At 35.9% G+C, this 15,630-nt stretch overlaps 2 protein-coding genes and 1 pseudogene across 2 annotated transcripts; 1 reads left to right on the forward strand and 2 right to left on the reverse strand.

Moving 5' to 3' along the window:
- Window positions 1–983: 983 nt before the first annotated feature.
- Window positions 984–3,593, reverse strand: LOC123201762 (putative inactive disease susceptibility protein LOV1). Its single transcript, XM_044617316.1, has one exon. The coding sequence runs from the start codon at window positions 3,591–3,593 to the stop codon at window positions 984–986; it is 2,610 nt and encodes an 869-aa protein (XP_044473251.1).
- A 3,033-nt stretch (window positions 3,594–6,626) lies between these two features.
- On the forward strand, window positions 6,627–10,136 carry LOC123201763 (putative disease resistance protein At4g10780). Its single transcript, XM_044617318.1, has 2 exons — window positions 6,627–9,829; window positions 9,943–10,136. Exons 1-2 carry the CDS (start codon window positions 6,627–6,629, stop codon window positions 9,974–9,976), a joined length of 3,237 nt encoding a protein of 1,078 aa, XP_044473253.1. The 3' UTR covers window positions 9,977–10,136.
- A 746-nt stretch (window positions 10,137–10,882) lies between these two features.
- Window positions 10,883–14,025, reverse strand: LOC123202399 (annotated as a pseudogene).
- Window positions 14,026–15,630: the final 1,605 nt, after the last annotated feature.

Below are 15,630 nucleotides of genomic sequence, written 5' to 3' on the forward strand. Positions count from 1 at the left end.
TATGTATCTTGAACAATTGTGCATCTCCTCTACACGATCGTTTGCTAGTCATTGGGAAAATCTAGTTGTCGTGTGTACGGGTGTGCATGAACTCGTGCACGGTTATACATGACGTTACTTCCATACATTTTAGGCATGTCATGGTCATGCATGACATCTAAAAAATCTAATTCACATCTGTTTTAAACCTGATCAATAATCTATTTGATTTCTAATTGTCTCATACATTCAACAAGTCTATAGCATCTTAACAAGCATAAATTAAGTCTTTATACTTTAGTCAAGCGTCACATACAAAAATTGGCCTAACTTGCAAGATATACATAGATGCATACATATAACCACTTCAGTCAAGTTCCACATCACAATTTCAACAGCTTATACATCTCATTCAACAATAATCAAGTTAACAACACCACTAATCATTCAAAAACCACAAATCTAGGTGGTAGAATCTTTATTCTCCTACCCAATGCACCATGCATGCACCTTTTACAGTGACTTCAAGGCAGGATCAAATACCCTTTTTGACTGAAATAAGAAAAACAATTTTGTAGTATGGGCAGCACAAATTGGTTAAAAATGACACTATGTATAAGTGTATTATCAACTCTCACTTCAAACTTTGGGATGAATCCAATAAAAGATATATATGAACTTTATTGTGAAAGATTTTAGTGTAAATTTAGATTACTATGCTAGGGTGTACTTATTACGAAATAAGAAAACAATAAAACTATGTATACCTATCTATTATGTACATAAATAATATTTCATCATATAATTATATAATTCTGAAAGGATAAAATAATACCCAATCAGTTGATGACACATCATGTGAGTACTCCTAAAACTAGGTGCAAATAATATTGCTCACAAGATAATAAAGTTAAATATAGTGAAGGCTGAAGTGCATACGAAATGATAGAAAAACAAAAAACTTACTGAGAGCTTTGAAGTAGTTCCAAAATAACTTATATGAATCAAAGTCCATATGGGTAAATCTGAATGTCATATCGCTCCACATCCTCAAAATCGTTTAGTCTTTGCTTTAGCTCTGGCTGTGGCCACCATAATTCCAATTTGTTGAAAGTCTTAATGTGCCATAGCTCTTCAGGAAGCTTCCTCAAGTAAGCACAAGGATTGATAACTAAACATTCGAGTTTTGGCATGGCTTTTGTTTCCATTGTCCACTCTTCTAGCCACAGCATTGATTTCAGATGCAAAACCTCGAGCTTTGGGAAACCACCAGTGGTGCAAGTCAGCTTTCTCCCAGTGTAAGAATTGTGCTTCAGCTTGAGGATCCTAAGATGTTGTAGTTTCTCCAGTGTCGGCATGGGATCATCCTTCAGTTCAGTATTTGACAAGCTCAGTTGGGTCAGTTGTGGAGGAAACTGATACTCGCTCAGCTTAATTGATGAGAGCTTTGAGATCTCACTTTCATTCACCAGCTTCAATGATTCAAGACTGAGTGGTTCACCGAGGCTTTTGGACAGCGTAGATTGATATGAACTCAAGTTTCCATAAATTTGAAGACTTCGAAGATTAGGCAATCTGCTCAGTATATCTTGAGTACAACTACTGGTGTGTAAGGTTGATATGAAATTGAGATTTTCCAGAGAGTTACAATATTTCCCAGGATGTGCAGGCAATTTGATGAGCTTGAAATTCAGACGCCTCAGTTTGTGCATCTTCCAAATATCATCTGTTGTATCATCTATGGAGGTTTCTGGCATGTCCAGAGTGTACAGGTTGAGAAGATTGTTGCATAACTGTGGAGGAATTCTGGTGAGGGAAGGAATATTCAACTTTAAGTACCTCAGAAGAAATAAAGTTTGTATTCCAGTGGGATATTGTTGGAGAACCAGAGTACCCAAATCTAATACCCTGAGGAGTTTGAAATTTTCAGAAATGCAACTGCAATCTATCTCGGTCAGATTGTCGCTTTTTGAGTGAAGGCACAACAGAGAAGAGATATATGGGACAGAGTACTTTGAACGTACAAATCTGCTGGCATCAAAATGAATAGAGAGCCGTTTGTACATTTTGAGTGGCAGATTTTGTTCAATTTTAAGATGAAAGTGGATAAACTTCTCCATCTCAACCATTCTAAATAAAGTATCCTGGGTATAACCATGATTAATGTTGCATGTTTTAATTCTACCTCCAGATGTTCTCTTAATTACTTGAACAAAGCCCGCATCTACTAGGTCTTTCAAGTACTCCTCAGCTGTTGCCTCACTGTTATCATGAATGAAACCTTCAGCAATCCAAAGCTGATACAAGTGCCATGTGATTATCTCAAAGCCTTCAGGAAAGACAGCAAAATAAAGAAAACAGGGTCTCAAGTTCAAAGGTAGATTCAGGTAAGAGTAAGACAGAATCCAACCGGTAGATGGCAATTGTAATTTTGCTGCTTCGTCATTGTGAAGATTCAGCTTCAAGGAAAGATCTTGAATATTCTTCTCTGACAACAAACCTGAAATGCAGAAGATGGCTAAAGGCCACCCCCCACAAAATTTTGTCAATGAATTTATGAGAGGGTCTAACTCAAGCCGACTGCCCTCTTTGATAAAAACCATTTCAAGTAACATATCCCGGCTGTCTTCTTCTGATAGTAACCGAATTTCAAGACCACGGCCGCCCCAGTAAGAACGAACTCTAAAATATTTTGCTGTTATAAGTACTCTACTTCCGTTATGATCATCAGGAAGGGCCTGGTTGAAATCACTCCGAGAAGCATTATCCCAAAGATCGTCCAATACAATCAAGTATTTTTTATTTGTCAGGAAATCACGAAGAGCATTTCTCTTGAACTCAAAATCTTTATCCATAACATCGCTCAATGAGGAAGAAGGCATCACAGACTTCAAAATGTCGTCTAGTATCTTGTGGAAATTGTAGTTAAAGGACACCACAATCCAAGCCCGGCAATCAAAATAGTTCTTAACGTAATTGCTGTTGTAAACTTCAGCAGCGAGTGAAGTCTTCCCGGAACCATCATGATCAGAAGTAATTGAAATTGCGGAAAGTGACGGGTCCCCCTCAATCAAAAGATCTAACAATTTCTTTGTCTCTACTTCACGACCCACCAACCGGGGTTTGTTGATGAGTTCCTTTTCCCTCCTCTGTACCTTCACTCCTCTCTGTGACGAAGGAGAAGAATAGTTGACTTGAGGTAGCTTTGATGCAATCTCTTCACCTTCGTGCATGAGATACCTCAGTAATTCAATTCCGTCGTTGTGGCCTCTTTCGAACTCATGAAAAAGCTCCATCTTCCTCTCCACAGTAAATGACGAGGAAGAGGAAGAATCTTCTATTTGATCGATGTTGAGCAAGAATTTGTCGATGACCGAATCAGATTGATGAGAATGGTCGATCAGTTGGTTTTTGATATTCCAGAATTGTGGATTTGATTCATAGTCACGATAGAAATTGCCATTAAGGTTGTGTTGATGTTCCCTTATGAAGGAAGTCATAACTTCAAAATTAGTTTGAATCTTCCGAAGCACTTCCTTAGCTTCATCCGGCAAAACACCTTCATCTCCTGCTAACAGCCTTTTTAGCCTCTGCGAAAATACTACAACGTCCATATCTCCTGAATCAAATAATATTAAGCTTCAGCAGTGTGATTACTTCAGCACTGTTGTTGCTCCAGCAGAAGTATGATTGAAGCATGAGGTGCTGAAGCTTTGTTTAGTTGTGAAGTCAATTGAAGTAAAGAATCAGATAAGAAGAGAAGTTGTAGTTTAAATGGGGATATTAGAGTATATAAGAGTTGGATTTGAGCCTCTATCATATTTGTAAAACTTTAACTTACTTGATACAGTGGTTATGAGTCCTATTACTGTATCTCAAGTTTATCCATCTAACAAATATGAACAAAATCCGGGTTATAAAAGAAAAAAGTATACAGGAGTAAGTTGCAAATTGATGAGGTCATGTTGTAAAGATTTAAAAATGAAATGTTGAAACTGCAACTTTTGCGAACAATTAACTAGAAACGTTTAATCACGGTTTAAACTAAAGTTTTCAGTCTCTCCCTTTTACTCATTATTCATAGTTCATTACACTTTATATAAATCTAGAGTTTCTTTACAAATTTTTAACCTAGATCTTAGCTACACCAATATAGGTGGAGTTACAAGGTGAAGATTTAGGTTCGAGTTTCTATCACGCTTGTAAAACTTTAACTTATCTAGTGCAACAATTATGAGTTCGGTCACTATATCTCAAATTTACCTATCCAACAAATACAAGCGAAGTGCCTTGTTTAAAACATCTCAATATAAGTTGCCTTGATTTCTCACTTCGGAAGAAGAATAATAAAATTATTTAAATAAGTATTTAAATATATAATTAAATAATAATTTTTTTATCATAGTATGATAAAATAATATATAATTGTATAATAATTTATTAATTAGAATTAACAGTAAAATTGTTGTTCACTAAAAAATTAAAATTTTATCACATTTTCCTTCTCAGGTTTAAAAATCTCACAATTTTCTCCTCTACCGAAAATTTTCAAGTTTTGAAAAGTGACTATTTCACTCCTAAATCCTTAGGATTCTTTTTTCTCTCTCTAGTGACCATCTCTAGCGATGCGATCTTAAAAAACGAGACAGAGAGCCAACATAATCTCTGACAGACGAAAAGGTGTCATCCCTTTGTCTCCATCGATGAAGAGGTGACGTCTCCTCGTCTTCATCATTTCTTCGTTGATAAACACAAAGAGGACAAAGAGACGATATCTGTTCGTCTCTTTATCTCTATCAACAAAAAGACGGTGCCTCTTTGTCGACAGAAATGAAGATTCGCCTGTCGGAGATGGCGTCAACTTTCCTGGATGTCTTCAGATAGTCACCATCGTCAGAGAAGGGAGGAAGAAAATCTAGGAATTTGACGATGAAATTATCACTTTTTAAAATTTGAAAACTTTGGATTGAAAAAAATTGTAAGATTTTTAAACTTAAGAAAGAAAATGTGATAAAACTTTAATTTTTTAAATTTTTTAATAAATGACAATTTTAACCCTAACCCTAACTAAGTTTTTAATAAAAATTTGATCATAAATAAGTATTTAAACTTTTAAAATTTTATAAATATATATTCATCTTTACATTACAATTTTGGTGAAAAACAATCCATTGGCCTATGAAATAATGAAAAGGACATTTATCTACCTAGAAAGCAATCTTCGATATTATTGATACTTTGATAGTATTGAAAATATTTTAAAATTTAAACGTGAACAATAATTATGTATATTTTAATATACGGAATATTGGAGAGGGCATTTTTCTACCTGAAAAGCAATCTTTGATATAACTGATGGTACTGAAAATATTATAAAATTTAAAGGTGAACAATAATTATGTATATTTTAATATATGGAATAATGGAAAGAGCCTTCATTTACCAGGAAAGCATTCATTGATATTATGGATAACACTGAAAATATTATAAAATTTAAAGGTGAACAATAGTTATGTATATTTTAATATATGGAATAATGGAAAGCGCCTTTATTTACCTGGAAAGCAATCTTTGATGTTGAGAAAATTAAGACTTCACACCTACTCACATTCATGTTTCTCTGTATACAAAGAAACTTTGACTTCCATGTAGCTAGATATTGGTGTTCATTCATTCAATCCCTGATGGAATATTAATAAACTGTATTCGAATCCGAAGCCTCATGTGGGATGCCCACTTGAGCATTTCCTTCCAAATAAAATTATACGTATAAACAAATTATAAAATTTTTTATGTATAAACTGAAGTGGTATAAACTGAAGTGATAAATTGAGATTGGATAATGTGATATTTGTACTATTTCTTTTATTTTAACATCACCCCATTATAGATTATTACATTAAATTATATATAAAAATTTATACAATTTATTTATAGGTATAGTATTGTTTTTAATTTTAAAATTATTTATTATAAAATATGAAATAAAAAAATTACTACCAACGAACTAGTCGTGTGAACTCATAGCTAGATCACATCCAAGGTGGAGCAATGGATTAGTGTAGCACTTGGGATTGTAGGATTCGACTAGATTACACTCATCTCAATACAATTTCAATGAAATTGTGCCCTTCTAAGTGCATTTCCAACCAAAGTCAGCATCTAACAACATTATTCAGCCATGTAGAATAGTGATAGTTCTAAGTTTGATTTTTTCAACTGAGAATAAGGGTTGAAGAGATGAATTTGCAAATTGAATGAGCAAATTAACTGTTTGTATTTTGCAAGCTAATTAAAAAATACCTTAGAATTTTGAGCATGGGTGAAAAATATTTTTTTTAACTTTATGGAAGAAATGATGGGTAGGAAATTATTTTTCTTGGTTTGATAATATTGCAATCCTGCCTCTTTTTCTTGTCCAAAAATTCCACAAAAATCATCAAGCTTTATCTTCACAGTAGAAGATTTTTACAGCTAGATTCCAGGGCAGCCACATCCTTGGATCACTGAGTTGAGAATCTACCAGGAGAAATCAGAAATTTGTTGAAGCCTTGCTGACATTTTCAGCTATAAAGATTCAACTTGCAGTGCTAACTGTTGATACATTTTCAGGTTCATTGTTTTCTAAATTGCATTCCTACTGAGAAATGGCATGTGAATCCTGTGTATCAACTCTTTCAAGTACTGCTAGTTCTACCTTATCAAGCTTTTTACAGCGCCTATGGAATCCAATCGAGAGACAGATTTTTTACCTGATAGAATACAGAAGCAACCTGGAAAATCTCAGGAGGAAAGCTAGAGAACTCGATGGTTTGAAAACAGATAGTCTGAGAAGGATGGATGATGCCCAGAATAGAGATGAAGAGATCATGGCTGAAGCCTTGAATTGGCTAGCTGAAACCGTCCAGATTGAAATGGATATCGAGTGGTTGGAAGAAAGAATTGCAAAAGCAAAGGGTCTGTGTTTGCATAAATATAAACTAGATTGGCGTACCCGTCACCGATTAAGTAAATTTGCGAAAAAGAAGACTATTCAGATTGATGAACACCTTCCTAAAGGCAAGATCGAGATCATATCTTTTCCGGCACGCCATGCGGATTTAACTTCCTTACCCACATCTGATTTTATTCCCCTGGAATCTTCATTGAAGGCACTAAATTCAACCATGGAAGCACTCAAAATGGAGAACAGCAACATCAACGTCATTGGGGTACATGGCAGCGGAGGAATAGGTAAAACGGTATTGATGAAACAAGTGGTGAAGCAAATCGGAAGAGAAATAATTTTTGACAAAGTTGCTCTAGTAACAGTCACTGATACCCCTGACCTGAGGAGAATTCAAGATGAAATTGCAAACTATCTTGGATTTGAAATTGAAGGAGATATTGAATATCAAAGAGCAGCTACTTTGTCTCAAAGATTGAAGAAGACGGGTAGAGTTCTAATAATATTGGATGATCTCTGGCAGAAACTGAATTTGGCAGCAGTGGGACTACCTTATGGTGAAGAGCATAAGGGTTGTAAAGTTATTGTCACAAGTCGATTTGAAGAGGTATGCAATGAAATGGAGTGCAGCGAAACTATACAAATTCCAGAGCTTACAGATGAGGACAGGAAGAAATTATTCAAGATAAAAGCCCAACTTCCTGATTCTACAGCTTTTGATCGAGCAATTGAGGAGGTTGTGAGCCAGTGTGGAAAAGTAGCAAATTCAATTATAATAATTGGAACAGCATTGCGAAACAAGCCTGTCAATGAATGGAATAATGCTATTAAGAAAAAGAAAGAATCAACTACAATTAGTGTTGAGGGAATTTCTGAAGAAGTGGTTTTATGTGTCACTCTTGGTTATGATCAATTGGAACAGGCACACAAAGACTGCTTACAGTTCAGTTGCTTGTTTCCTCCATATTACAATGTGTCCATGGATGAGATTGTCAAATTCGGATTAGTGGACAAGCTGTTTCCTAATGTTCACTCTCTGGGAGAAGTTTGGAATCAGATGCATCAAGTTGTAACAAAGCTCAAGTTTTCCAACCTGCTGTTAGTGGGTGACAGAGAAGGATGTTTCAAAATTCATGATGACACGAGAAAGGTTGTTAAGTTCATCGCATTAAAAGAAGGGAACAATTTTATTGCTGAAGCTGGGTTGAAGAAAGGTTGGCCTGAGGACAACTTACAGAATTGTGAGAAGTTGTCATTGATGGATAGCAACATCACAAAGCTACCTGATCAACCTCGATGCCCAAAACTACTCACTTTGTTCTTGCAAAATAATGCCCTCGAGGAAATTCCAGTTAATTTCTTTGAGGACATGAGGGCACTCAGATTCTTGGATCTGAGTTACACAAACATTTCATCGTTGCCATCATCCTTTGAATGCTTGGAGAAGCTGCGTTCATTTTCTTTGGAAAACACTCATTTGAGAGATGCATCTTTGATCAAAGAATTTATTGATCTTGAGGTCCTTACCTTGAAAGGTTCAAGCATTGAGCAACTGCCGACAGAATTTGGAAATATGGTCAATTTGAAGGTCTTAGATTTGACAAACAATATATTCCTTGAAGGGCTTCCTTGTAATGTGATATCAAAGCTAGTTCAACTTGAAGAACTATACATTGGGAACAGCTTTGGTGATTGGGAGATTGAAGGAACAACAAACCAAAGGAATGCTGGATTCTCTGAAGTAGCATCATTGGCTTGCTTGACAGTTCTTTACATCCATGTTAAGAACACAAAACTACTTTCCATAGATTTTGATGGTCCATGGACAAACCTGAAGAAGTTTCGTGTTTGTGTCAATGACGATTACTGGGAGATAGCATCCCCAAGGAGCATGCATTTGAAGAATCTATCTAGCACATTAGCTAATTGGGTAAAGTTGTTGCTTGAAAAGGCAGAATACGTTACTCTTACTCGCTCTGTGGATCTTGAAGATATAGGGAAGGTAAAGGTGAATGACCTTAGCAAATTGATATCTATCCATCTTCGTGCTTGTAGCTTTCAACGTATCTTCCAATCTAGTCTGTATGAAAGAGTACAAAATCTGGAAGAGCTCCATGTTGAGTATTGTTACTCAATGCAAGAAGTGTTTCACTTGGAAGAGATTGAGGCAGAGGAAGCGGGGCTCAAAAAATTAAGGGAACTCATACTAGTTGGTCTACCTAAAATTCTGACTATATGGAAAGGCAACCATTCAGCTGCACACCTGGAGAATCTCAAATTAATGAAGGTGAAGGAATGTGGGAAATTAAGAAGCCTGTTGCCGAAGATTTTGGTGCAGAAGCTTCAAAAATTGGAGCATTTGGCTATTCTGAAATGTGACAGCCTTGAAGAAATTGTTTCAAATGATGTTACAGAGGGGGGACAACAAGTTGCACAGGGGTTGAATTCTTCTAGCGCCTCACAACCCATGGTGTTCCAAAACATGCAAAAGCTTCGTATTTATAAATGCAACAAAATGAAAAGAGTCTTATCACTGACAATTGCTCAAGGTTTGAAACAGCTCAAAGAACTGAATGTAGCCAGCTGCAAACTGATGGAGGGAATTTTAATGGTATCAGACGAAGAAAAGGAAGCAGAAAGGCGTGGCATGCTTCCTGAGCTGAAGATTTTACTACTCGAAGATCTTCCAAAACTTGGTACAATATACAACGGTGAAATATGTTTGGATTTGCATTGCCTTGAAGAGTTGCAAGTGTGGAAGTGTCCAAACATCAAGACACTTCCCCTGGATTCACGGAGTGCTCGAAAATTGAGGAAATTTAGAGCAGAATTGGCATGGTTTGAAGGTTTACAATTGAAAGGTGAACACACGAGAAATCATTTGAAATCCTGCCTAATTGAAGAGTACGTAGCACAGTCTCTAAAACTAGATTTCAGTCATATTCACAATTATTGTCATTTGCATATCTTACGATCACTAAGAGTTTGCCTGTCATGATGTTTTATCCAAAATGCAGGAAAGAGAATGATACACTTCAGTTTGGGGCATAAGAACTGAGACTGTAAGTTATCAGGAGGCGAAGGCACAACATTGGCCAGGATTCTCCATCGGAATCTAAACTTGGGTGGGTTCTTATGTTTATAAATAAAGGAAACCAAGTAGAAACTGGTTCCCAAATTATTTTCCTCTTTCCTTATTTATTCTGTGTTGCGTTGGTTTCATTTAAGTGTTATTGATGATTATGGGATTGAGTGTCTTAAACTTGCAATTAGAAGGGCTAAATGTAACTGATTAATGCAGGGGCTTATATGTCATTTTGCACCAGGGTTGAAATAGTCATTTTGTATATAAACCAAGGATATTTCTGCTCTGCTAAGGTTTGTTGTGTTGTGAGAAAACACTCTTGTTTTCTTTGATCTTGAGTGAGTTCCTGTGAGATCTTTGGTTATGTTTTTAGTGTTACTATGTGTCAAAGCTCTTGCGGTGATTTTCTTGTATAAATCAAAATGTTCTTGTATTGTAAGTTGTAATACTTTGTTATTTTTTGTGTAGTTTGATCCTACCAAATTTCGTAATTTTGTAAGTTACATAAAACTGATTAAAAATTTCAAAGCTTGGACAAATGAATTTGTAAATTGTTAGCAATGTTCATAATCTCTGGAAGGAAATGATTTTATAGAAGTTTTTAAATTCGATTTAAGTTGAATATTTTTTTTGGTAAACCATTAATATGTCTAGTTTATCTTCGCCAAATTTCCTAATATTTTAATCTGTATAAAAAATTATAAAATTCATGGAGCAAAGGTTGTACAACCCGAATATGTTTAGATCCAAGTTTTTCCTTCGGGTAACTTTAGGATTTACGAAAATACTTTTGGATTGTGGTTTTTCAATGGCATTTAAGAACATTCTAAGAGTTTTTTGATACAAATTGAATATTGGTTGTGACTATGATTCGAGTAATTTCTTTGAGTTGTAACTTAAACATGTAAGCGTTTGTATTGACCTTTGCTCTTAACGAGGTAAGTAGAAATTTTTCGTTTGGTTTGCATGTAAATGTTTTAATGTGACCCTATATAATCGTCTTAGACCAAAGACACTGGGGTTCCACAGTTTTCACAAGTCAAAGATGCCATGAGTATTCCTCTTAGTTGATGACTCGTTTCAGAAAGACATCCTGAGCAGGCCAAAGAGGCTATCCAGACTTCATCGGTCTTTACCGGCTCATCATCATCATTCTGGTGCCAGCTCCAGAATGCATGAGATGAATTCACAATCTTGAGTTCTCCATGTCCAAAGCTTGCTTCACGAAAGACCGACCACTCAGGCTGTGGATTTTTGTACCTGACAATCCATTTGCTTATTTTTTTTCACTTAATTATCCTCACAGTTTGAATTTGGCAACCCAAAGTTTTGCTATGAGAGGAACGAACTTGTGAGCTAGACCACCTTCATTTGTATGGCACCGCAAGCATCTGGTTTTCCTTTGTTAACACGTTTCTGTCAAACATATGATCAAATAGGATGAGATACAATTTAAATTACAATGAATGCGGAGAAAAACCAGTAAGAGCATACCGATCTTTCATAAGCATGCATTTGACCAGCGAGCACTATATCAACGCTAGCAGCATGAAGCATCGGCTCCATGACCATTATCATCTCGTCCCCTTCACCTTGACGCGCCTCATTACTGTTATACCATTGCACATGGAATAGAATAAATAGCCATAGTGTTTTGTCCTGGTTAACCTTTGAAAGATAATCCTATTAATCAAGGGCGATGAATCAAACTTCAGTAAGTAGATGTATAGTACTATAATGCACCATTTTAACGACAATAAAATTGCACAATTTTCCTGTTAACAATTGATTCAAGGAAAAAGAAAGATGGGAAGACAAATCGATGAGAAAACTTCATCTTTCACTTTGTTATTCCTGATGAAAATGAAGAGTCCCCCACAGGTTGGGGAATTCCAAAGACATCATAGTTGATGGTACCTCAAATGGATCCACATAAGATGCTAGCACCACTATGACCATCACAAATTTCATTAAATTCAGAAAAAGTCGCTTTCAAGTAACAATTTCAATTGTTTAGCCCTCTGCATACGCAGGAGGACATAATTACTTTAATCATAAAACTCAATCAAAACGACATGGATCATAGAATCCCGATATCTGTGAGGTAACATTCTTGGTCCACTATCCTAGGCCACAATCAAAATATTATCTATTTTATACATACAATGTCATGGTTTTGTCTATTTTAGCCCTTTACAATAGTCTATAATATCCCATATCGATAAAATACGAGAGAGATATTTGAATACACAATGTGTAATCTAAAACGGGTTTTGATAGCTTAAAGAGCTCATAAAGTATTTAATCAGTTTTATCTTAGCATTCTCAAATGATGGGGGATACACATTCATGCCCAATATCTCTTCCATGATATGCCGATGTGGGATTCATCTAGGGGTCTCCCATGTGCAGTGTAAGTATCTCTTTAATATTGAATAGATCAACTATTGCAGTATGTAATGGCAGTAAATAAATATTAAATATAATGGAAGGGAACAAAAACGAAAAAGAACTAACCTTCAACCAGTTATATTGATCTGAGAAGATATCATAGTCTGTATATGAACCAAGCATAATAACATGAGTCCCTGCAACTTCAAAAGAGTTAAAAAGATTGGAGCTTGATCCACTCTTTTTAAATGGCATCTTCCACCCAGCATTGTCTGATTCAAATCCATCAGTAAATAGTAGTGTTCTCTCCTTTTCCTGGTTCCCTTCTGTTACCATCCATGGCCTTGCACTTGCAAGCGGCTGGACAAGCTCACCGAATGTGTCCCACATGGGCTGCACATAATCAGCACATGAAAGGGCCCCTGGAAGCAAATGCACGTCATATTCGCATAGGTTAATGTGGTCTAGTGTTAATCTCCTACCTCGGCAAAAGTAACCGGGAATTTAGTAGGAGTTGTCTTGAGCTGGAACTCAGGACCTTGATTACCACACTGATAAAAGTAAACGGTGTCGGGTTCCAGAGGTCCAATGACAGTATGGTGTATCTTTCCTGAGTTGTAAATTAGATAACTATAAGAGTTGCTCTCTCCTTGAGCTGTAGAACTATATCTCCTCGGTGATTTTCCGTATTTGACAACAGAAGGAGCAGATTTGGATCCATGAGATTCGCATGTGGTTTTCTCCGGTCAAAGAAATGTGAACCTGAAAAGAGGAAACAAAGCAGAGAACTACCTCAAACACTAGCCAATGTTTTCTATATTTTTTCTATAGTCCCTCAAGATGTTTCAGCTAGCAAAAAATTATCAGAAATGAGAAAAAATAAAGAGCACAGCACCCTCTTCTTACAATTCTTATTCCTTTTTTCCATACAATAAGCAAGTCATTCACATCCCATTGACTCGATGCATATATTTCAACATGTAATCAAGTAACAGATCAAACTAGCATCATATACATTTTTTTCAAGAACTCATCAAATATTCCAATGAGCATCTAAACAATTTGTGTCGATACACATCTCACCCAAAACCCACTTGAATTTTCTTTCTTTCAGCACATAATAAGAAACCAAGCTCGAAAATTCTGCATAAAAAACAAAATTTCTCCTAGATCACTTACCAGCTCAAACCCAAAACTGAATAAAAGAAACAAAAAATTTTCACTGTAGAGTATCAACTGAGCAAACTTAAGCTTGTAAGAAGACATGTTGAAGCTTTCCCAAATTGTTTTTCAGTGAAATGACTACCCACATGAAGAAAACAAAAATAAAAATAATAAGTCAGACAAACACAAACCCAGATTGGACCAGACCAAATACACAAGGAACAGACACTAAAAGTTCCAGAAATGGAGTTAGAATCTGAGAAAATCGCAAGTACTAGAAACCCAGAAAGTTAAGTGATGAAGTGAAATGAAACGGTCACCTGCTGAGGAAAAGAGGAAGGCTTTAGCTCCATGGAAATTCAAGAGTTTTACCGGACTGAGGTCTCATGTAATCGGCATCAGTGGTGACAGCTGCTGCGATAAACAACAGACAAAGTGTTAACACCAATTTTTAGTCCATACTTTTGTAAAGAGACAAAGATTTCTGGCTTGATCAGAGCATCCGGAGAATTTATGTTTTATAGTCAACTATTCGAAATTATCACAATTAAAGCATAGAAACTATTGCCGATCGAAGTACATTAAGAGGGAATCTTAATCAACTGATAAGATTCATCTCTATCCACACACACACACATTCACTAAGTTTCCTAATTTTGTAATTGGATTCAAGAAGAATATTCGTCTTAAAATAACGTTATTCTGCCTTAAAGTTATATAGCGAAACCATATTGCACTGCTTATATAATATAACACTAACGCAAAACGACATCGTTCAAAATTGACTAAAATGACGTTTTATATACAAACATGAGCTGCTTTTGAGTTGTACCTATCACGTCGAGAACCCTTGAGCTTTAGCTCCATAGCACTCCGTACTCATGACTCAAACTTGAGTTTGACCTATGGTCTCTCATTTCGAGCTCAAACAAACTGAGCTTACAATCGAATTGGAGCTACCTTTGCTAGAATCCACCCTTTTGAGTGTTCATGTTTCAAGCTTTCAATATGCAGAGTTGAAGATCTGACAGAAAATTAATGTAGTTTAACCCTCTTTCAACCATGTCCCATGTACAATTCTATGAAACAATAGCTCTTGCTCAGTAATTGTCCGGGAAATTCTAAGAGATCCCAGGTGCGGAGCAAGAGTTTTCCACATACTGAAATTTCAGTTGGATTTGTCACTTAATGAATCCAAATGAAAACCAGAAACATTAATCTCAGGCAAGTCTTGTCACTGAAAACAAGAAACCATATACTTCAAGGATTGAAAAATGTTTTTTTCAAGAAGAAAACCTTACTTAAGCTGAACCACTTTTTTAAGGCTGAACTAACTATATCAAATAGGTGAAACTTTATGTTCAACGACATTTCAGGGAAACAAAAACAAACTGTACGAAAATAAATATATTGTCAGTTATTTTTTATTACACTAGTCCAGAAATGGCTCCGTTTTGGCAGTTCTTGAAGTAGAACCAAACATCTGTTTCTGTGACCAATTTCCATTTCTTCATGTGTAGAAAGCAGAAATAAAGACTGAATTGCTCAATGCTGGGTTTCAAATGAAATCGAGTTCCTAACTGCATTCATGATCTCCCTCTGATTTCCTGCACATGTAAATGGAATACCGAAAAAATAATTTCTTCTTTTCATTTTACAATGAATTGCAACAGCGAAGGGTCTTACTCTGCTATCTCCAAGGAAGAGCTTCAGCGTGCTAAAGGAACCTTGAAATATGAATGGCTTGCAAGGAAGAGCTTTAGCGTGCGTAAAAAAAAAAAGTTGTTATATGGTAAAAACTACTTGTCGGTCAAACTCGTGAATACGATATGTAGAAGACGATCAGTAATTAATGGGTAGACTATGTACCAACCTGTTGGTTGAGATGAGATGCGGATATGGTTAGATCTCACCTGAAAGTAATAAAGAGGAAACAAGGGTCAATACATGTCATGACTTCCACAATCTCTTCAATATGAAATGGTAGTTTCCTATTCTCATGAACCCACTTTCCATAATCTTAGCTATTGTAATAAAAGTGCAATCACTTCCTACCATGCAAAAC

The sequence above is a fragment of the Mangifera indica genome, chromosome 18, assembly GCF_011075055.1.
Source record: "Mangifera indica cultivar Alphonso chromosome 18, CATAS_Mindica_2.1, whole genome shotgun sequence".
Lineage (NCBI taxonomy): Eukaryota > Viridiplantae > Streptophyta > Magnoliopsida > Sapindales > Anacardiaceae > Mangifera > Mangifera indica.